The 23434-nt window shown below is 41.4% G+C and overlaps 1 protein-coding gene across 5 annotated transcripts in view; it reads left to right on the top strand.

The window, feature by feature from the left end:
- Window positions 1–23434, top strand: part of HOMER1 (homer scaffold protein 1) — an 82513-nt gene that overhangs the window by 17669 nt on the left and 41410 nt on the right. For 4 of the 5 annotated variants that reach the window (XM_081213092.1, XM_081213094.1, XM_081213091.1 and 1 more), the window contains exons 2-4: window positions 11869–12025; window positions 16189–16320; window positions 19576–19668. In XM_081213092.1, coding sequence (XP_081069218.1) covers window positions 16219–16320; window positions 19576–19668 — 195 coding nt within the window. In that variant the 5' untranslated portion in view covers window positions 11869–12025; window positions 16189–16218. Of the gene's footprint in view, window positions 1–11746; window positions 12026–16188; window positions 16321–19575; window positions 19669–23434 lie in introns of those variants that run through there. The other variant, XM_081213090.1, reaches the window with a different exon arrangement.

The following is a 23434-nucleotide window of genomic DNA, read 5'->3' as shown; positions in this document are numbered from 1 at the left end:
CTCCCATTTTATGGCTCGCCACATACCAAGCCTGGAGCATCAGCACCTGGAGGCTCATAAAAGCTGCAAGCAAACCAAGAGAGGTTTGCATCAAGGTTTGCTTCTCTGGGGGAGCAGGCCACCCTTGTTGTTTCAGAGTATGCACAACTCCTTCCAAAGGCAGCATCCCATGGGTGTTTTGATGGGCGCATGCAGGTGTCCCTTTCCTTCACTCAAGAGAGTGGAGGAAGCCTGGCTTTTTAAAATCCCAAACTGGATATATATATATATATATAAATCTGATTTTCATGCTTTGCCCTGTCTGTTCCTATTTATTCCCTTTTATTCCTCCAATACAAAAAGAAGGCAATGTCCCTAGGCAAGCCCCTACATGTTCCAACTTCAAAATCTTATCCTAACCTTAATAGCTAGTTCTTTCATGGCAACTAATAGAAATTTCTCTCTCCTACACAAGAAAATGGTAAAGTGCTACAATAATTGTAGTTTGAAGTAGAAATATTGATGCTCTGTGTAGCATCAAATTGTGGTGTGTCTGGGGGAACAGGGCTAGACAGTGGAAGCTTTGGGTAGTGGGCTGTCTGGGGCTGGATAGTAAAGGTGTTTTACATTCTAAATGTTTCTGTCTATATCCTGCAGAAAGCACATTCCAAACAATTGTTAAAGTTTGCTAGTCTTGATAGTGTTAAATAGCTTATTATCCTGTAAGAAAGTGATAGAGTTTAATAAAGGTTTAGTACAATTCAGAAGTCTCGGTGATCCCACTGAGACTTAATTGCTTAATTGTTTTTGTTTAAATGTGGTGATTTCAATTGCAGTTTGGTACACCTAGTATCATCTAGATGAGTATCCCTCTTTGTCTTTGTATGTGTGCATTGAGAACAATTCCATATCCAAGGTTTTGGGGCATATCATTGAATTGATGGAAGAATATGACAGTGTCCAAGGTAGAAATTGCAATTAATGCTTTTGAAGAGCAGACATCACTGAAATAATAGTGTTTATACAGGTGGTTATTTCAAAGCAATACTGTAACAACAACTCCGCTTTTAAACTTGCTACTGCTAACATCAGTGTATTTAACTTTTGGAGAACAATTAAGTTAACTTCAGTTAATAAGTAACACCCCTCTGCAAAGTAGTTGTGCACAGAAACAAGTACAATGAACCCTCCTAAAAGTAGACTATAAAATAAATAATGCAACAGGTTTATACTCACTAGTATCCTTAGAATTAAGTTTGTACAGCAGACCTATTTTCCCTACTGTCTCTGAACAATGGCAAATTAAACCTGCTGGAGAATGTGAAAAATTATTGGATTAACCTGATTCGTAAAGAATGTGTAGATGAGCTTTAAGATGCAGGTGGTGAAGTTCATTGTTCGTTCCCTTATTTTTAAGCCGAAGAAGAGTGGTCTTGAGCTCTCAAAAGCTTTCAGAGTCACCATCTGGAACTGGCTCAGCAAGAGGTGCTGTAGTACCTAATGGCTCATCAAGAGCTTTACTCCGCCAAGTGACAGGCTGGTTGAGACAATCTTTCCAGCATTTGTTTATTTTTGTCTGTTGGTATGTTAGACTAAATACATATAATATTTGTAAAAATCTACATTTATAACAGAAGTTACCAATTTTTGTAGTCTTGCAGGCACATCTGGAATTTTAGAGAGTACAGTGGGCATCATCCCTTTCTTTGGTTTTCTACCTGCTTTCCATAGTGTTACATATAAAACAGGGACAGTAGGAGAGAGAGAGAGAGTCCACATACATATTCTTTTGATTCTCATGAATCTGCCTGATTTTACACAGTGAACTTCAAAACACCATCAAATTAAAGCTTACCTTGGTAGACTACAGAGTAAAATTGTACTTCTTGTTATTGTCATCACCACGAAAACATTGATCAAAGGCATGTATCTCAATGATACATTTTTTTAAACATAGGGTGACAATAGAATCACCAGCAAATTGGAAAACACTTGTGTGGAAAAGTGGTGGCCTATTTAATAGTGGCAGTTTTGAGAAGATCCTTTGTAAAAATTATGAGTACCCATGCCTGCACTGGGTGGTTTTTTTTTTGAGAGGTGACTAGTGATGAGAAGAGTAGGGGAAATAACCCATTAAAAATGATGCCATTTCAAGGGGATCCAGTTTACTAAATAAGATGTACGTGTGTTCATGTGTGTGTGTGCTCTTTCTCTTGGTGGCATGCCTCTTTCTCTGCCTTGGTGGCTTTTGTTTTCCTCCCTCTCCCCAGTCTCCCAGATTACTGCCCTTTGCACACTTGTCCTCCTACCCTTGGTTGCTGCACCATCTCTCCAGCTGCTCAGGTGTCAACCTGTGCTTTGATGAGCACACAAAGCTGAATGAGGGCTGTGGGAAAGAGTGTCACTCTTACTCCTTTAGCTCTGTACTTTTTATAGATGGGGGGTGCGGAAGGTAACCACTTCCCCCAACTTATGACAAAGGGAGCAATGGCAGGGGGTGGTGCTTAGAGGCTTTGTGGGCACTATGTTGGAACCCTAGCTTTATACTGAGTCAGGGCATTGTCTACTTGAACAATATCTATAGTGTTCCTGGCAGTTATTATCTAGGGTTTGGACTAATGTCTTTCCCAGTCCTATTGCATGAGACGCTTTAACAGGAAATACCATGGATTCTGGGATCATTATATATTCAAAGTATGTACTTCTCTCTAGACCAGGGGTCAGCAACCTTTTTCAGCCATGGGCCGGTCCACCATCTCTCAGCCCATGTGGTGGGCCGGACTATATTTTGAAAAATAATAATGAATGAATTCCTATGCCCCACAAAAAAACCAGAGATGCATTTTAAATAAAAGCACACATTCTACTCATGTAAAAACACCAGGCAGGCCCCACAAATAACCCAGAGATGCATTTTAAATAAAAGGACACATTCTACTCATGTAAAAACATGCTGATTCCCAGACAGTCCGTGGGCCGGATTGAGAAGGCAATTGGGCAGCATCCGGCCCACGGGCCTTACGTTGCCTACCCTTGCTCTAGACTCCTTTTGACCCCAAAGGAACCAATGTGAATTAGACTTGCTAGCTCACAATCTAAACATGTATCTCCCCCAGATATCTTTTGAAATCTAGTTAGCTCTGAATCTGAGCGCACATTAAACTTGCTAATTTGTGAGTGCCTGGAGGCGGTTGGAGGATGGATGGCGGCTAACAGATTGAGGTTGAATCCTGACAAGACAGAAGTACTGTTTTTGGGGGACAGGAGGCGGGCAGGTGTGGAGGATTCCCTGGTCCTGAATGGGGTAACTGTGCCCCTGAAGGACCAGGTGTGCAGCCTGGGAGTCATTTTGGACTCACAGCTGTCCATGGAGGCACAGGTCAAATCTGTGTCCAGGGCAGCTGTTTACCAGCTCCATCTGGTACGTAGGCTGAGACCCTATCTGCCTGCGGACTGTCTCGCCAGAGTGGTGCATGCTCTGGTTATTTCCCGCTTGGACTACTGCAATGCACTCTACGTGGGGCTACCTTTGAAGGTGACTTGGAAACTACAACTAATCCAGAATGCGGCAGCTAGACTGGTGACTGGGGGCGGCCGCCGAGACCATATAACACCGGTCTTGAAAGACCTACATTGGCTCCCAGTACGTTTCCGAGCACAATTCAAAGTGTTGGTGCTGACCTTTAAAGCCCTAAACGGCCTCGGTCCAGTATACCTGAAGGAGCGTCTCCACCCCCACATTCTGCCCGGACGCTGAGGTCCAGCGCCGAGGGCCTTCTGGCGGTTCCCTCATTGCGAGAAGCAAAGCTACAGGGAACTAGGCAGAGGGCCTTCTCGGTAGTGGCGCCCGCCCTGTGGAACGCCCTTCCAGCAGATGTCAAAGCGATAAACAACTACCTGACATTCAGAAGACATCTTAAGGCAGCCCTGTTCAGGGAAGTTTTTAACATGTGATATTTTACTGTATTTTTGGTTTTTATGGTTATTATTATTATTATTATTATTATTATTATTATTATTATTTACCTACAGCCCCTAAAGGGATGGAGATTTGTGCCTTTATATGGAAAGATTTGACAATGAAAATGGCATCCTCACCATACATTCAGAACCAAAAGGACATTTCCCCCTATTCCAGGTTCATATTTTGTCCTACCCCATGTGGTGGCCTAGTTATCAAAAGAAATAGACTCATAGCTATTTCCAGGGGTAACTCAGTCACAAGCCAGTTCTGAAAAACTGGTCTCGAGTGGTGAAATCATCCATAGCAAATTCTAATATCAGGAACAAACTCAACAAGCTCTCCTAGAGAAAATCTGTGGCAAAGGATGGGCAGTACACCAGTAAAATAGGCAAGTGATCCTGAGTTTGTCAAGAAACAATATTCTCTGCATTTTAGGTTCCAGTGCATCAGTAAAGCTCTGGAGATTATGAAAAGATGGAGGCAGTTCTAGCTTCCATGGCTTTCCTTATGGTATGGTATATACCAGCCTCCGCCATGCTGATGCCCACCAGATGTTTTGAACCCAAAACATCTGGACATTCCCAGTGTGAGGGACGCGCCTCCGCCATGCTGATGCCCTCCAGATGTTTTGAACCCAAAACATCTGGACGTTCCCAGTGTGAGGGACGCTGGTATATTCTTCAAGTAAGTACAATAGCTAGGCACGTTGTTTTTTTTTTTAAAAAAGGTTTGTCATATTGGCCATAAAGAAGAAGTTGAAAATCCACAGTTGGACAATACCTATATTATGACTAAAAGTGTACCACATCCAGGATTTTGCATAGCTGACCTCATGGCTAAAATATCCAACACAATGCTTGTACCTTTTTGTTTTTCCTTGATTTCTACCCCACAACCACTGCTTTGTGCAACTTCTTGTGACAATTTTTGTTTTTGTGAGAATTTGGTGGGTCCTGTTAAATACATTGCCCAACTGAATTTTAGACCAGTTAAGCAACAACTCCTAAGTTTCAGATCTCTTAACAGTATAATTTTTAATGAGGTGCCCAACTAGTGGTGTTTTTTTAACACTTTAAAATTTAATGGTTTTCTTCATAAGGGGCAGTTTAAAGCTGGCAAGATTGCCAAACACTTCTCATAGAATCAGGAATAGAATATGTTTAGTGATTGGGTTGTTGACTGGAGTGCTAATCTAAGCAAGGTCTCAACATATATTTTAATCAACTAAAATTCTTTAAGGACTGGTAGCAGAATTGTTTTTCCCATTTAAATTTGAGTGGGTACTGTATTGGTGTGAAATGCATAGCCGAGTGCAGCTGTAATTGAATTTAGGCCTTTTGATTGGCTTTAAGGTTGACTTGCCAATTGAATATACCTTGTAGTTGTTGCTAGTCTTCCTTTAAATATCACGATCAAATGTTGCTTTTAAAACTGTCTTGTCAGATGTCCTTGGTGCATTCCATATAAGATAGCATGTTATACACGCACACCATGAGAGGAGAAAACGAGTGCATGATACAGATGCCTGGGTCACAGTGACCTTAACTGAGAAGCATATTGTCTACTGTTTTGTTTAGCCTGTTATCTAAGGTGGATTTTTGGGGCATTACTTTACATTGCTTGGCTTGAGATGAAATTTTATAGGCATGGCAAAGTGTAGTAGGCTGTGACATATTTGCAATGTGTTTACACTACCAAGTACATGTAGCAGCTGCTTCCATCTGTGTTCCCCACACAATTTCCCCACTCATTTTAAATCGGTTTGCTAAAATACCCCATGGCGTAATATTTTGTAGGGAGCAGAACTTGCTAAAGAAGCAACAGCACAGCTTTCCTTGTTTTCAGTGCTGAAAATATGTGTGACATAAAAATGGCTACCCCTCGGTGGGTATTTTGGCTGCAGGGTGCCCATCTTTTTCCTAGTTTCTCAATGAGAACAACAGCTTACACATATCAGTGAATTCAGTATATTCCAGTAGTTAGTCTTGCTTCTCCTCCCATGTTTCAGGTGGACTGCTTGGTCTTTAAAAGAGAGGTGCATTTTGATTGACTGTAGTGAGGACTCTTCCAGGTTGGTTCAGCTGCTTTAAATATTTATGCTTGTCCTCTTCACCCTAACTTTTTCACTAGGTTTTTCCCTTTGTGCCTTCTCTACTGATGAAGCATTATAATGCATTGCATTTTTTTAAAAAGCCTACTCATTTTATCCACCATGAAAGAAGAGCAGTATAAACGTAAGCCACAATATTGCCATGTTTGTCACCCGGCTACTAGACTTGGATAGAGTGTAGCTTCATGAATAGACTTTTCCACACTCCCTACTTCTTTGAGCAGTGAGAAAGGAAAGAACACTGGGAACTTACGGAGTTTCTGTAACACTGGCTTTATTTACAATTACACAAATAGTGTGTGAGAACAAACAACAGGCACACCTGCAAGGCAGCAAATCACATCCCCACATCAGATTCCCCAGAAAGAGATCCTGAGGCGCATGTGCCATCTACTACTTTCTTGCTTTCTCTGCTTCCACCTGCTTCCACCTGTTTCCAAATTACTAGAAATGCTATTTCTCCAAACATGCACCCCCCACTTTATACACACACATGCATGTGCATATAAGCAGGGATGCTCCAAGTGTTCAATGCAGAGTTCTGTTCAAATTTTACCCATCTACCACGGTGTGCATGTTAAAAATCAGGGAGTGGATAGTTTAAATCGGGTCAGCAAGGTTTATCTTGCCTGGGCAGGATTGATCCTGCGTAGATCTCTTCATGGGCCAGATCACGCATGTGAGTGTGTGCGCCCATGATTTTCTGTGTCTGTGCGTGCACGCCTGCGATTTTCAGTGTCTGCATCTGTGCAGACGCAATTTTTGATGCCGCGAAAGTGAGTCCCCGTGCCGCGTTGGTTTATCACAGTGCACAAGCAGGCAGCTCAGTTCGGGGGTGGCTTGTGGGCCGGTCAAACAATCTCCATGGGGCGCTTCCAGCCCATGGGCCTTAGGTTGCTGACCCCTGGTTTAAATACATATTTATAGTATTACAAGGTGGTCCAAGACCAGCTTTTAAAAAATCCCCATCTTCTCCCCCACACCCCTGCCCTGCCCAGTATGGTTGCTCTAGGAGAAGGTTAAGGAGTAAACCCTACACAAATCCAGAGTGGAGTCCCTAAGACAGTTGGATGGCATCTTGTATGCCTCCTTCTGGCAACTCCTGCAGCCAAGCTGGTGCCTAATGTATTCCTCTACTTCCCTTTCGACCACATCAGCAGGATGAACAGGGGTTGTTATCATCTAGGCAACCCTGGACCTCCATACACGCTGCCCAGAGAGGTCACTTCTGTGTAGCTAACATAGCAAAAACTATGGGCAGCAGTTATGTGTTACCAGTCTCTGCAGGCACAGGAGGTGCTGTGATTCTCCAGTGGTTTGCCTTCACCCCCAGAGGCACACTCCATTGTCTCTTGGTAAATGTGGATGTCAACAACCAATGACATATTTAAATATGCGTTTCTGCGTGGACTTTGAATAAAATCAGATTAATGCAGAAGTAGGATGGCACAGACTGAGGAATGATCACATGCAGAAGTGACATGAACCAGAAATAGACACATCTGTCCACCCCTACAGATACACTGTAACAGAAGAGTGAGTGGAAGAATGACTGAGAGCCATGGAGTGTGATGGAATGCTGGGTGGAGTCAGAGTGACTGACAGGTGGAGGGTGTCTGAGAATTACAGTTGAAGTAGAGTTGTGAGAAAGTGTATGAAAGCAGAGGTAAAAAGTAAGGATAGCCATAAAGAGGAAAATTGGTAATTTTAGATTAGGTGATATCAGTAAATATACAGTGTTCTTCTGTACTATCTACGGTAGCTCAATAGGTTGTGGTGGCAGGTATTGTGAGGGTCTTAAAGGCAAGTTGGTGAACTAGATGTTTGAACTAATTATTTCCAGGGACCTGAGCCTTGGCACACACACCTTTTGCTGGAGATGGTGTGATCGGTCACCTCCCCCAAATTCTGATTTTCCCTTTGCCAAACAAGAGAGGTCTCGATATAAAGAAACAATGAACTCCCATAAAAAAGCACCAACCAATCTTTAAGGAGTCTTAACCAGTGATCTACTAACAAAAAAGAATTATTAGGTCAGTGATAGTGGTGCTTGCTAATTCCTTCTCACCCTATCCTTAAGTTGTAGGAAGAATTCACTCAAATATTTTTTTTGTATCAGGCTTTTAAGTATTTTAAAGAATTATTTCTTACCTTAATGTTCAAGGCTGAGCATTTTAAGAAAATTATTCCAAGTTCCAAAAGTGACTAGATTTAAACCTGTGAATAATGAATTAATTCACTTGATGACTCTTGGGGTTTCTTCCAACTCTATAATTCTGTGCTTTACTCACTACCTTTTAAGTCAGGGGTAGGCAACCTAAGGCCCATGGGCCACAAGCAGCCCATGGGGGTCATTTAACCAGCCCACGAGTCGCACCCGAACCGAACTGCCCACTCGAGTCCCTGCATGCTGCGCTAAACTGGCACAGCATGTCGTGGGGACTCACTTCTGCGGCGCTGGAAATTGCATCTGTGCATGCGCAGATGCCGGAAATTGTGGGGGCGTGCACAATCCGGCCCACGGAGAGATCTCCACTGGAGTGAACCGGCCCAGGCGAGGTAAACCTTGCCAATCCCTGGTTAGAGTCTTCTCTGTGCCCTTATTTCCTCTGTCTCCTAAACCCTTTCCATCCTATTTCTTCTTAATTATAGATAGTGTCATCAATGTACATAGCACCATCCATCTTAAGGAGAAGTTACCCAAAGTGAACACAATAATCCAGCTTTATCTTTACTAATGCCAAACAGTGTGGAAGTATTTGAGGCTTCTCTTAGTATAACCCTAGATAGCACTCTGTCTCCTTCAGTGCAAATAGAAATGGGAAAAATCAGCCCAGGCAGCCACCCACTCTGGGTTGGCGATAATGCTATTAGGAGAACAGGAGATGAGACTAGATGGTGCCTGCTGGCTGGGTGGGTGTGTTGGAGTTTTTTCTTTATAATTTTTCTTTAAAATATGTCTGTTCAGTCACATCACAGTTGTATTTCAAAAATGGAAACTACACAAGCAGAACAGCTACAAGCAGGCTCAAAGGATCTTTGGCATGGTTTACTGCTTAAAGGTAAAGGGACCTCTGACCATTAGGTCCAGTCGTGGCTGACTCTGGGGTTGCGGCGCTCATCTTGCTTTACTGGCCAAGGGAGACGGCGTACAGCTTCCGGGTCATGTGGCCAGCATGACTAAGCCACTTCTGGCGAACCAAAACAGCGCATGGAAATGCCGTTTACCTTCCCACCAGAGCGGTACCTATTTATCTACTTGCACTTTGACGTGCTTTCGAACTGCTAGGTTGGCAGGAGCTGGGATCGAACAACGGGAACTCACCCCGTCGCAGGGATTCTAACCGCTGACCTTCTGATCGACAAGCCGTAGGCTCTGTGGTTTAACCCACAGCGCCACCCATGTCCCAGTTTACTGCTTACTACTGGTCAAAAAAACTACTTCATTTTTCATCTCTCCAAAGTCAGTCCAAATGAGATGTTGGTATGAAACTGGGGCTGTAGCTAGGGTGGGAAATGAGGCTTAATGGAGCATCTGAACATTGATGGGACCCGCCCCTTACGGGGAAAAAAGGGGAAGAGGCAAAGGGCTTCAGCCCCCAGGAGCTGGCATTTACACTGCAGAACTTGCATGCAACTCTTGTGGGACTCCTTACATGGCAGTGGTGTGTGGTCAGTGGACCAAGGGGACAAGGCTAGTTCCCTAAATTTTTCCCTGGTGTCTCCTTCCCAGAGCCCAGGAAGCTTCAGCCTGGCTTAGGGAGAGAGGTGCAGTGCTCACAGGCATGACATCACAGTGTTCCGCCCCCCACCCCACCCCCAATCACCCTTGGAAGCTGGCACCTCTGGCCCTAACTCTTTCCTTAGAAAAATTTCACTGCACACCATTGTTCTGTGGAGAGGCTCACCTAGTATATACTCTGCTATTTTTTATGTATCTGGCAAAAACCTTTCTATTTTATCAGGCTTGTTAGGGATGTTAGATTTGAGCCTGCTATTTTAATTAGAATTTTGATTCTTATGCAAATGGTATTTTCTGTTCTTAGTAGTGAAGTGTACATATACATTCTGTAACTAAATAAGAATACCTTGGGTAGGATGAAGGGGCAGAACGGTTCCCTCTGGTGTTGGTAATGTTTGGAGACAGTGATTGAAGAATGCAGAAAGAACCTGCCAAGAAACCTGGTTTTTATTTTTGCTTTGTGTGTACAAGCATGTTTCAGGGTGGTAAATGTTAAGCCTTGTTGTGGCAGCTGTTGTAGCAGCTCTCAGTGCTTAGGATATTGTTGCGAAATATTAAAATAACTTTGTTATGAAGTGTAGAAGGAAGTGAACTGTGAAAATATGATATAACAGGAGTCAGATGGCATTTACCTGAGAGTTACCTCTAATGTGTGAAGACATACAATGTGAAGTAGCTGAACTAGTAAATAAATTATGCCACATCACTAAAATAAGAGGCTATAAGAATATAGCCAATGTAATACCAGCTTTTTAAAAAAGAATGAGACAGGATCCAGAAAATTACAGACCTATCAGTCGCTACTTCTCCCCTACATAATTAGAGAATGGTGCTAAAGTCTTCAGATTGTTAATTACAATTGCAGTGCAGTAGTAGAACACTGATGAGTAGCTACTAGATAACATCAGCAATGCTAGACAGTCTATATGGAAAAAAATCTTTCCATCTTTTAAACTTTAAAAATGGAAAGGATTAAACCTGGAAGTGAAAAAACTGGTAGCATTAATACTCCAGATCTTTTAAATGTACAAAGTTACATAAGTCATTTATTTACACACAATCCTATGAAGTTGGCTGGTGGATATTCTGCATTTGCCTTAGGCTATCCAATGAGTTTTGTGACTTAGAGATTTAATCTAAGGGATTAAATCACATATAAGACACTTAATTTGATATTTCATTGATTAACTATTCAATACTATAAACAATTCTCTGCTATCACTTTCAAATTGCCCCTGTTGTGCAGATTCTTCTCAAGTGCAAGCAACAAGCCCCTAGCCTTGACTTACTTTGATGTCCAAACTAGCACATTGTTTCTGTCCAAACAAGCCAAGTTTGGGAAGCCAAGGATAAACCTTAGCTTAGCATCATGACTTGTTTGGAGAGAAGCAAACCATTTTGTACAGAGTGCTAGATTCCTGATCACAGCAACACGATTATTGAATTAATGAATTCATTGGAGTTAATGGACAGCTCAGATTCTGTACTTTTCCCCCCCTAGGCAGACATAAGCAGATATTTTATACATGCCTCAACAGCCATAATATTAGATTGTGAGATAAAGGCTAAAAGAGACAGTAGTTGTGATCTACCATGTGAAGCATTTGACAGGAAAGCAACAAATATTTTTCAGTAAGTCATAGCTCATGATATCTAGGACTTCTAGGCTATTGAGAAAAGGATGAGAAAAGTCCTTTCACTAGGTTTTGCTCAATGGAAGAAAATCACACTTCTATTATTGACAGTTAGTGTTAAAGAGGTTGACAGATGGAGAATGAGGGAGGGGGAGGGGGTGTATCAGTAGTGCCTCTATATTTAGATATGCCTCCTTTATCTGACTGTACAGCTGGCCACTCAATTTATTTTAAAGGACTTGTGCTTCCCTTTCCTGTGAGTACTTTTCATGTGCTTCACAGATATATCCTACTCCATGCACGCAAGTCTGTGGGGGCCAAGTACATTACTCATGCAAAGTGAAGTTCATAGGGGCCAATGGATGGACTATCCAAATGACTTGTGTACAACCATATTGCGTCCAAATCAGATTCATCACTTTTACTTTCTGCCCTTCAGGGAGCAACCCATCTACAGCACCCGAGCTCATGTCTTCCAGATTGACCCTAACACGAAGAAGAACTGGGTTCCCACCAGCAAGCATGCTGTTACTGTGTCCTACTTCTATGACAGCACAAGAAATGTCTATAGGATAATCAGCTTGGATGGCTCAAAGGTAAGCTATCTGACAGTTTAAACTCAGGTAAACTTCTATGTTTAATCTGTGCCCCCCCCCCCTTTTTAACGTTACTGAAAAGTGATGCAAAATGAGAGCACCACTCTTGGAACTTAACATACAATATAATACTTTATTAACATTTGAAGTTGGTCGAGAAACCTGTTTGGGGACTGCTTGTCTCCTCTGACTTCTCTGTCTTTCAATTCACTGTAAAGGAAGAAGGAGGCTAAAAGGCATTCTGCTTGGAGTATATATCTTTAGTTCTAAGTAATATGACAGATATTATGTTGAGTAGTTTTATTTTTTTATTAATATTAATGTAGAAATCCATTTCCCACCAGAAAATCTAGTCTTATTTTCCCTGTGTGCCAGAATGTCAAAATGTCTATACTAAACATAACACTGCATATTGAGGAATGTTATAATGTTTTCATTTAATCAATCTGTTCAACGGCAACAGTTGATCCATTTACTAAAATTTGATTGCTACCCTGGGCTCCATTGGGAGAAAGGGCAGGATATATGTTAGATAGATAGATAGATATGCTGATAATATTGAATGTGAAGATTTTCAAGCCTTTTGGAAATCAACAGCTTGATTATTTCAACTGGCATTTTCTCTCCCTCTCTGAATCTTCTTTAAAATCCTGACATGGTTCAAATATATTGTATCTTAGGTAAATTGGTTCATCAATGTGTTTAGATTACATTATCCAAAACTCATCCTTCCTGACTAGAGTTAAAAAAAACAAAAACAAAAACTTCAAGGAAAAGGCCAACTTCCTGCATACTTGTGCAGAAAATATAGATTATGTCACCCAAGTTCATGGTGTAACATAAGCAAAAGAAAAATGGAGGTCCCTGCCTCAAAGGAGTTCACAATCTAAATTTTGATAGCAGGAGAGACAATAGAATACTATTAAAATATCTGCATTGTTTGCTCTGTGGTGGAAAAAGTTTTTTTCATTTAAAAAAATGGCATTTTGCTAATTGTCCTATAATTGTTGGGGCTGGGGTGTCTAAAGATGTGCTGATTTCATGATCAGACACTTATAAAATCCAGATGCCTGGCCTCCAGTATTATGAGCAGTTTGTATTCTTGGAGTAAATCAGTCTGCTAATTCATTAAGAAAACTAATTGATGTCAATATGCAAAGCAGATATGGATGCTGTATGATTTATTTCAAACAATAAAAGATCATGTAATTTTTCTATTGTATCCTGTTGGTAAGGCACAAAGTAAACTTCTGATAATATTTCCACTGCCATTCAATTTCGTTCATGCTGTAGTGGATTCTTGCAGACATCAGAATAAACATGCAGTGTTTCATGTAAGGATTCAGTTTGCACAATTATCTAGCACCACCAACTGGATGATTTAAATGTAGAAAGCTAAAATATTCCTTCATTTTTCGACAACTATATGGTACCAACTCCTCATCTAGATGAAAGGCAGCTGCTGTCAGTACAAAAAATATGAACCTTTGACCTAGGCATTTTAATTAGGATTTCATTGGCTTCCGTGTCATTTGTATCTTTTGAAAACCTATTCCTTGGAATGAGGTGCAATTTAAAGTTACTGAGGTTTGAATGAGTATTTCTTTCTCTAGTTTTGCTGAGTGGCAGATTTCAAGCTGCTGTGGTAAGTCTCGATTTCTAATCCCAGGGAAGATGACCTTTGGATTCAGGAACTGATCTGACTATAGGTGTCAAACTTCCCAAGGCCCTGGTCTAAATTCAGAGCTAATTATTGCTTTAAAATGAACCTTCTCCAGTTTCTGAGCAGTAGTTTACTAAAACAAAGTGCATAGATATTACGGTATATAAATTACATTTTTTGAAAAACCTGAAAAACACAGAATAGAGTTTATGGCACATACTTGCTAATTAGGTTTCATTAACCTAGACTTCTGAAATAAATTAAATGTGGAGTATTATTGCTATCTTGTTCTTGACTTTTGCTCAACTGTTTCATCCAAAGAGTCACATACAAGAGCACATTATAAAACTACATGTGATGCATAAGATCTGTGGATTGAATCATCCAACATTTCAAAGCAACTGTAGGAGAGCTCAAAGTTGAAGATGTGGGACTATTTAACTCTATCCTGATCTTACTACCCAAAGCTGCTATTAGCCCAGCAGAGGGGGAAGGTGCTGTAACTTTTTCTCCCTTTGGGGCTAGTGGCTGCTTTGTGATGAGACAGTTAAGCAACCCTTACTCAGTCCCACAAGCTTTGATCCAATTTAGAGTTTTCCTGTGGTTGCTTTAAATTGTAAGGAAAACTGTGTTTTGGAAAACTGAATTACAGATTTTCTGTGGAATGTACAGTTTCACTCCTCTATACAGTGTACCCCAGGTTACATACGCTTCAGATTACAGATTCCGCTAACCCAGAAATATTACCTCAGGTTAAGAACTTTGCTTCAAGATGAGAACAGAAATCATGTAGTGGCGGCGCGGCGGCAGCAGGAGGCCCCATTAGCTAAAGTGGTGCTTCAGGTTAAGAACTGTTTCAGGTTAAGAATGGATCTCCGGAATGAATTAAGTACTTAACCTGAGGTACCACCAGCCATTTTTAAAACTAATGCAGCATGTTTCAAAGCCTCTCTTAACTGCCTTTTTGGTGCATACCGGCAGAAGAAACAAACCTTCCAATACAAACTCCTCCCTTTTTCTACACACAGTTCACATGATGCTTTGATGTTACAGCAATTGCTGAAGGGAAGCACAACATTCCTGATTGCCTGTTCAGTCTCTTAAAACAATGATAATCCCAGTAAGCTTTTTCAGGAAGGCTGCTAATAGCAAACCTCGCCATGTGAATTAAGCAATAACATGCTCTCTGAATCTTATCTGATGACTGTTTCTGCCACCTCAGCAGGTTTTTTTTAAAAAAGGCTATAATCTTGTGCCCAATTAGCTGGGAGCAAGCCTTGTTGAATTTAATGGAAATTACTTCTGAGTAGACATGAACACGATTGTGCTGCACCAGATGTGTTTCTGCCAATCCTGTGCTAGCTTCCTAATTTTAAGGAGGTGCTATCTGTCAAACCTGATGGGTTTGTAATTCTATAACTTTAATATCTCCAACATTTTAGTGTAGTGATGCTGTCATACAACAGGCTAATAGAGAGCGACCTTCATTTGAATCTTTGTACTAAGACTCTTTCAAGAGGATTGGTCTCAACTTTCCATAAAAGCCTTAATCACGATTTTTAAGGGTGACACAATGGCTTACTCATTAGTGCTCTTTCTAAAAGCTGTACTTGCAATTGTTTGCAATCTTAATTGTAAATAAAAAGAGTGCACTTGATTGTGCCTTTCTAAATTTTTAACATTTTCCATTTTCTGGTTTTCTGAATGCCATCGGGATATAAACGTTTACCTGCTTCAGAGGTACAGCCTTTGATTTTTCCAAAGTCTCTGGCTATTTAGGGACTTGTAAGGGAATAGAGTGATGTGTCCACTGCAGATCTAGCTGCTTCCAAGTCTAACTAGCAATAACCTGGAGTAAGGCTAGAGACCTGTCAGCAAATAACTGTAATGAGAAAAGGTTCCTAAGAGAATATCCCCAGGATGGGAAGTTCAGGGGAGTTTGGGTAGAAAAGAAAGGTAGCTTGCTCTGCCTCTTTCCATTGCTGCTGTTAGCCTATCTCTGAAAAAACTCCTCTGGGGAATGGTTGCATAGCTTTTCACCCCCCACCTTTATCTCTGTTAATCCTATGAGGGGAAAGATTCCGTCATTATTACACCCATTTTACAAAGGGGTGGGCAGGGCTGTGGCTGAAGGTGTCCCCGTTTTTTAATTAAATTTTAATTAAAGGCTAGGATAACAACAGAAGAAGCTCAGCATGCAAGGCAAAAAATCTGAGGGTGAGCACAGCTCTCTCCAGCTTTCCAAAAGTGGGTCTAGCATCATTCTCAAATTTTGAGTCTTCCATTCTGCCCTCCTTTTATCCTTACAATTACTCTGAGAGCAAGCAGAAACTGGAATCCATAGCTGGATCTACACTGATCTGTTAATCACTAACAAAATTCCACCTTCTCCCTCTTCAGGTTGCTGTTCAACATGCAAAGCTGACTCCCATGACGTTAAGGGAAGCTTTATGAGTATATTACTTTGTTATTTCATAACTTCTTCTTTTCTTTTTTGCAGGCAATAATAAACAGCACCATCACTCCCAACATGACATTCACTAAAACATCACAGAAGTTTGGTCAGTGGGCAGATAGCAGAGCAAATACTGTTTATGGCTTGGGATTTTCCTCTGAACACCATCTCTCAAAAGTAAGTAAAAGGCAAGGTCATATCTCAACAGGGTCTTGAAGTGTTGTCTAGTTTGTGTCAGCAAAGATGCCTCCCTACCCCTGCCCTGGAGGAAGACTCATCAAGGAAACCATAAGTTGCCACTATATTCCTCCAATTCATAGCAGCAAAAGCAAAATAATTGCAGGTTTGGGAAGAATAATGCCATATAAACATTAATTCTCAAATTTATTCTTTTGCTCTTTTAATATTTTACTATTCCAAAGGCTGAAATAGATTTTTTTAACCTATAAAAAGTTACTAAAACTACTAAAGCCATCAATCATGAATTTGCAGAACCCTGGATACCAAAACTAAGCCTAGGATTTTTGTTAGGCAGAGTGAGGCAGCTGCTTTAGGTAGCAAGTGCTGGGTAGTGCAGGAAGTAGCAGCAAGACATTGGAGCTGCATGGGCCTGCCCTGAACCCCATAAATGAGCTTGCTGCCCTCGCGGGCAGTGGAAGATGCTTGACCCATCACTAGAGTCAAACCAAGATACAACTGCCATTCTGCTTTGTTTCTGTACATGGAATGGGGTGAGTGCCATCATGTTGCTTGCCAAATGACCAAAACCCACTCAACATTCAAAGTACTTAAACTTTGTTCAGGATTGGACTTGGCAGCACTTCTCCATGTGCATTACCTGTTTTGGGTTGAGAGTGCTTTCATCTAATCTTAGTTATATAACCTGATGGAGAAGGTGAACCTTATGTGTTGGGTTGGAGTCAGTACAAGTTACATTGGCCAATGAGTGGTTTCCTTGAATTGACCAAACCAGTGGCACTGAAGACCATAATTCATTCAGGTTTTGATCTGATTTCTGCTTTGGTTGGCTTGCTTTCATTTTATGATGGTGAGGCATGAAGCAAAGACCCAAGCTGGAGAAGAGGCAATGGTGATCTACATGCTCAGAGCACTGATATAGTCTTCCTCAGCTCTCCATATAATCTTGTTCAATGGGTTTATAGTCACTTTTAAAGTGGTATGGGATCTCAAATGGAGGACATCCTCTTAAAACCACACTTGACTATTCTAGTGAGTATTTGCCCAGTCCCACAGTTCACACTCTCCCTTCCAGCTGAGAACCTACAGTGGCCATGGTAACAGAGCTGTCTTTGTTGCAAGAGAGATTTGGCAGTGGGCACTTAATAAGTCAGGGTTTAACCCCAATAGTGCTATAGTGTAGCTTGAGCTCTAGGAATACAGGGAGCTGCATTCATACTGCATCATATTGTTTGCCATCTAGCTGAATATAGTCCTCTCTGTCTGCCTGTGACTCTCCATGGCCTCAAGCGTAGGCCTTTCTCATCTCCCGTTACCTGACCATTTCAACTAAGGATGCCAATGGATTGTATCCAAGACCTTCTAGATGCAAAGCATGCTCCCTACTAAGCTGTGATCTATCCATATAGCTATTAGTTTCTGTGTGGGAAAAGTAGGTTTTTAAGAGTATCCTATATATGGAACAGAGTATTTGAACAGATGTAGCCTTGGCAGGGGGTTGGACTCGATGGCCCTTGTGGTCTCTTCCAACTCTATGATTCTATGATTCTATGACTTCTTGCATATTCTTTTGAATTGTTACAGCATGCAGTTGTTCTACAGAGAAGTATGTAGTGGGGTACGTGTGGTTTTGTGCACGGTATCTGAAGAAAGCATTGAATTTGGAAATGGTTGTGCTGCCTACTTGTCAGAATTGCTGAAACAGATAGTTCTGTGGAACCAGACAGGTGCTTGAGTAGTGAAAATTAAACAAATGTAAAAGCAAGTGTAAGCCAGTTAGATTTGGAACAAAAATGGCTTCTTGGCAAATTACAAAAGGATTATTTTTCAAATATAGATGCCCGCACACGTGTGGGGACAATTCTTGGTGATAAAATGGTGAAGTAAACCAGAGGTTTATATGCAACAAAGAATTAAAGAAAATAAGGGAAAATAAGGGAAAGCTTGTCCTCTTTCCTCTCAAATTTCTCCACTGGCCCTTGGGAATCTGTCCTCCTATATGCTCCCCAGCTCAGAGTGTGACTTACGTGTGAGAACCAATGACAATAATAATAATAATAATTCATTATTTATACCCCGCCCATCTGGCTGGGTTTCCCCAGCCACTCTGCAGGTAGAGACATCAGCAAGTGTAACAGAGGAGCATATGCCAGACCCTGTACACTAGGAGAATTCTTCTCTGATTTACTGTTCATAATGTCTGAATTCAAAGGTTCTCATCCACTGATAGAGCCTTTCTCCAGTGGAGGAGAGGAGCCTTTGGCTCCCACCTAAAGAACTGATGATTCATATCATCTGAAGTAAAATGCCATTTAAAATTGATTACTTACACAGGGTTAGAAAAAACCCACAGAGCCTCTTGCTGGGGAAAAAAAAAGGCTAGCAAGCTGTATTCTGAAAATTAATGGTGACTAGTACTGTAGAAAAATATAGTAGGATCAGAACAGTAACAGTTTCCTTATCAATCTCTAGGCAGGAATATTCAGCCATGGCCTTTCATCAGTCCTTGCTTTACTTCAGTAGAAACCCAGCCAGTCAGTGGGTAAAAGAGCAAGAGCATTCAAGTATACCTAAAGGTCCTCTTCCCTGATACTGCAGGCTCTAAATGGTTAACTGTTATACCAAAAGTTCCGCCCATAACTGACTTTTGACTACAGTGGTGCCCCGCAAGACGAATGCCTCGCAAGACAAAACACTCGCTAGACGAAAGGGTTTTGCGTTTTTTGAGTCGCTTCGCAAGACGAATTTCCCTATGGGCTTGCTTCACAAGACGAAACGTCTTGCGAGTTCTTGCGAGTTTGTTTCCTTTTTCTTAAAGCCGCTAAGCCGTTAATAGCCACTAAGCCGCTAATAGCCGTGCTTCGCAAGACAAAAAAACCGCAAGACGAAGAGACTCGCGGAACGGATTAATTTTGTCTTGCAAGGCACCACTGTACAGGCTAGATGACAGTTTTTGAAGAGTATGAGTTAGGACATTTTTGAGAGGTAGCAACCTGGCTTAGCAATCTGAATAGCTGTTCCACATTGCATTTTGCAGATAGAATGACAAACAGAAGACAGATTCTTTGTGACCACCACCACTAGAACATGGTATTTCAAAAATGGTCTCTATAAACCCCTGTTGATTATTGGAGAGCAAATGTTTTTCTCTAGCCCGATTCATTATATAGAATATGTTCTGCTTAGCAAAGCTATGCTATATACAGTGTATAATTATGTAATCTTTGCCTTTAGTTTGCAGAAAAATTTCAGGAATTTAAGGAAGCTGCACGGCTAGCTAAGGAAAAATCCCAAGAAAAGATGGAATTAACAAGTACACCCTCACAGGTGCGTTTGTTCTGGTCTCTTTTCAGATTGGATTCTGAATGCTACTAACGTATTTGCAGATGGGCTTCATTAATCCATTTTACTTTGCAGTTTGGGAAAGACAGGTGCTTAGTTGCATGCAAACTGTTTCACAGTCCTGTACCTGGTTTGACAATAGTTATGTTGAAGAATGCTCTGTAATAGATTCTGTGGGGCTTTTGTGGGAGTGTGTATGCAGCCCCAGTAGCAGAAATTTATATTGTCTTAAGGTGGGGGTAGGGACGCGGGTGGCGCTGTGGGTTAAACCACAGAGCCTAGGACTTGCTGATCAGAAGGTTGGCAGTTCGATTCCCCATGACGGGGTGAGCTCCCATTGCTCGGTCCCTGCTCCTGCCAACCTAGCAGTTCAAAAGCACATCAAAGTGCTAGTAGATAAATAGGTACTGCTCCAGCGAGAAGGTAAACGGCGTTTCCGTGTGCTGCTCTGGTTCGCCAGAAGCAGCTTAGTCATGCTGGCCACATGACCCAGAAACTGTATGCCAGCTCCCTCGGCCAGTAAAGTGAGATGAGTGCTGCAACCCCAGAGTCGGCCACAACTGGACTTAATGGTCAGGGGTCCCCTTTACCTTTACCTAAGGTTGGGATAGCACCAACACTGGGTGAGTGGCATAGCGAGCTTGCATACAGCCCTTCAGTATTGCAAGTTCAGCCCACTTTTGGCTCTGGCTTCATTCATCATAGAAGACATGTGCATGCACTGTTTTTTCCCCATGGGTCAATCAGTGACCCTTTGTAAGAAGATGATTTCATGCCCCTGTTAACCTAATCACAAATACCTAAGTTTGGGTTTTAACTTTTATGCTGCACCAAAGGAGATCTGCAACAAAATGCTGCTATGCAAAATGCCTCTAGCAGGAGTACTCCTATTCAGGATTCAGATAGTGACTTTTCTACAATACTGTAAGAAATTGTAAGGACCAGGTGAAGGACAGCAGGATTATTTCCTAGACTGGCAACTGGCTGCAGTGTGCAGTTGCATTCTTATCTCCAATCTAGGCAACTGAGGAGCTAGGGAGGAGGGCAGAGAGGATTTTGGGCAGTGAGGATAATAGAGGAGGGCAAATCTAAGCAAAGTGGGTGGGTGGGAATGCTGAGGAAAGGTGTGCTGTGGAAGATGGAAAAAGAAAAGGCGTCTTAGGGGTTCCTGGCCTCAGATTGTTATATCTTGCCCTCAATAGCTATTTCTTTCCCCAAAAAGCTTGCCAGGATTAGAGGGCAGGGAATCCTGAGAGAAGTATGGTGGCACAGGACGCCTGCAAGGAAGACTGGAGATTTAATCCTATCTGCCTAGGCTGTGCATGGCTGCCAAGCAGGCAAGCAAAAGCAAGGAAGTACTAAAGATACTTATGTCCTTGCTTTGTCTCACACACCAGCTAGTGGCTGTTTCTCACTTTGCTTTTGAGCATATTTCTCCAAAAATGACTGCTTTCAATTGAACTGTCTCAGTTTTTCCAGTCCACATTAGTGGCAGTTATTGATGGAATTTAGCACCCTGTGTGGTGTTATTTACTCCTCTCAGTTAGTACCTGCCTACATTCCTGAGTTCCAGAAACCTGGGGTCCATTTTGGGGCATGCACACGTGCATTCATTTACCTGTGCACATGGCCATAAAAAAGAGAGAGAGAGATACAAGCTTTATAATATACCAGACTTTCCCAAAACAGACTTGAACAAAACTATGGATTAAAAAATAAAATTTTAAATGTGTGTGCTGCACCAGTGGAAGTAGAAGGTGTGGTGATAGATGGGAAAACATCACCACAGAAGTTAAAAAAACAAACCACCTACACAATATGCTTCAGTGTGTCCACAGCTAAGTAACATGTGACGTTATCTTTGATACTTGCCACATTATCCATGGATGGAGAAAAACTGAATTAAATGGGAGGAACATGTGGGCTGCCACTTGGATGAGGACAACTTTGTGTGGGATGACATGAAAAACATGCACACATGGCATGCATCAATTTACACTGTGGTGTGTATGTATCTGGGGTGCAATATGTTCAGTGTAAGATATTAGATACCAATGACAAAACTGCACAGGTTGGATTTTTCCTACTGAGCACATGTTTCTACTAAAACTGTTACAGCAAAATATTTCTATTTCACAAGCTTGTGAATGATAATGGAAATCAAATGATAAATGCTCCCATCTACCCTACAACAGTACATCCTAGATATTCTATAGGATAGCTGCTTCTACCTTACATTACAGACAATTCCACCTAGGACATGTTTTGTGTCTTGGGGGCCTAACATCCTTGGGCACTTTGGCCTCAGTACAATATGCAGAAATCCTAATATCCTCCTGTGTGTATTCTGGAGTCTCTCTGTCCTCCCCCGCCCAAACTAAGATTCTAGCAGGGTGTCCTAGCAGGTAACATTTAGAAAAGACAATTGCCAAGACACTTATAGAGTATATGCATAATTTTCCTGGCTGAGGTGAGGTCACTTGAAGCTATAGCTGTACATAGTTTGGTGTTAGGTACTAGCTCAAGAACATAGAGTACAAACACAAAGCTTACTCTCAACAATGAGAAAAAATTAATGTTTATGTGTGGTGTGAAATATATGTTACTGCTCTGTGGAAGCTTCCATCGGATAAAAAATTCAGTATGAAAATTCTTCAGTTAGAAGGAAGATGTTATAAATATGGAGGAAAACCAGGACCAGTGTTGCATGTGGATTCTCTCTCCTCTCACTCTTTTCCTTATGTAGTAATTCACTTGCAAGTATCAACAAGGCTTTCATCAGTGGCATTTGGTATTTATATTTTAATCTGAATTTATTTATTTATTATTTACTGGTGCATTAATTTAAATAGCTGCTAGAAATGGTCAGTTGTTGTTTTTTATTTGTCATTGCCTTTATGATATCGAATTACAACAAGAAGGCGCCCTACTCCCGGAGACGTATAGATGTTTAAAAGCTTGGCCTAATTTTGCAGCTGCCCCTTACTTAACTAACATCACTAACGAAGCCTATAGATGGGCTTTCTCTAGAGCCCGCTTTGAGACAATGCCCTCAGCAGTGCTGTATGGCAAATTCACGCGGGTTCCAATGCATGCGCGTCTCTGCCCTTGTATGTCTAATAAGGTAGAATCTGTCACACACATTCTTCTATTTTGCGAATTTTATAGTGAAGAACGAGTTCAACTTACTTTACCGCTTCTATCAAAATTTATACCCCTTCAATATTATTTGGAATCCTCCCCTGAAATTCTTCGAAAATACCTCCTGGAAGATTCCTCAAGCTCAATATCATATGAGGTGGCTAAATTTTGCACTTTAGTAATTAGGAAGCGTAAATCTCTTCTGTTGAATGGCACACTGCGAAGTTCCCTTGTGTAACCTTTTTTCTTTTCTGAGGTTGTTGCTGATTTCTTGTTGTCTGATCTTGTGGTGTTTAGTGTCACTGGCTTTGGCTGCAATAAACTTGACTTGACTTGATTTGTCATTGCAACACCGTACCTTTATTACCTATAAGTCTTCTGGCACTGCAGCTTTAAGAATAGTTGTTGAAAAGCTTTGAGGAAAGCTTTTAAGTATACCCAGTGAATATTATAATATCATTGCCCCTGTTAGTTCTCTTAGCTTCCTTGTAACCACCGCAGGTGTTCAATCTGCACTGAAATACAAAATAAAGCCTTTTAGAAATCGGGCAACTTTCTGTTAAAATGCAGAATTTCATGTTGCTTTGTCTGGAGTTTCTTGAAAATAAGA

Source organism: Podarcis bocagei (assembly GCF_964188305.1).
Source record: "Podarcis bocagei genome assembly, chromosome: 11".
NCBI classification, from domain to species: domain Eukaryota; kingdom Metazoa; phylum Chordata; class Lepidosauria; order Squamata; family Lacertidae; genus Podarcis; species Podarcis bocagei.
The sequence above is the reverse complement of the archived record's forward strand: the minus strand, read 5'-3'. Positions and strand labels throughout refer to the sequence as shown.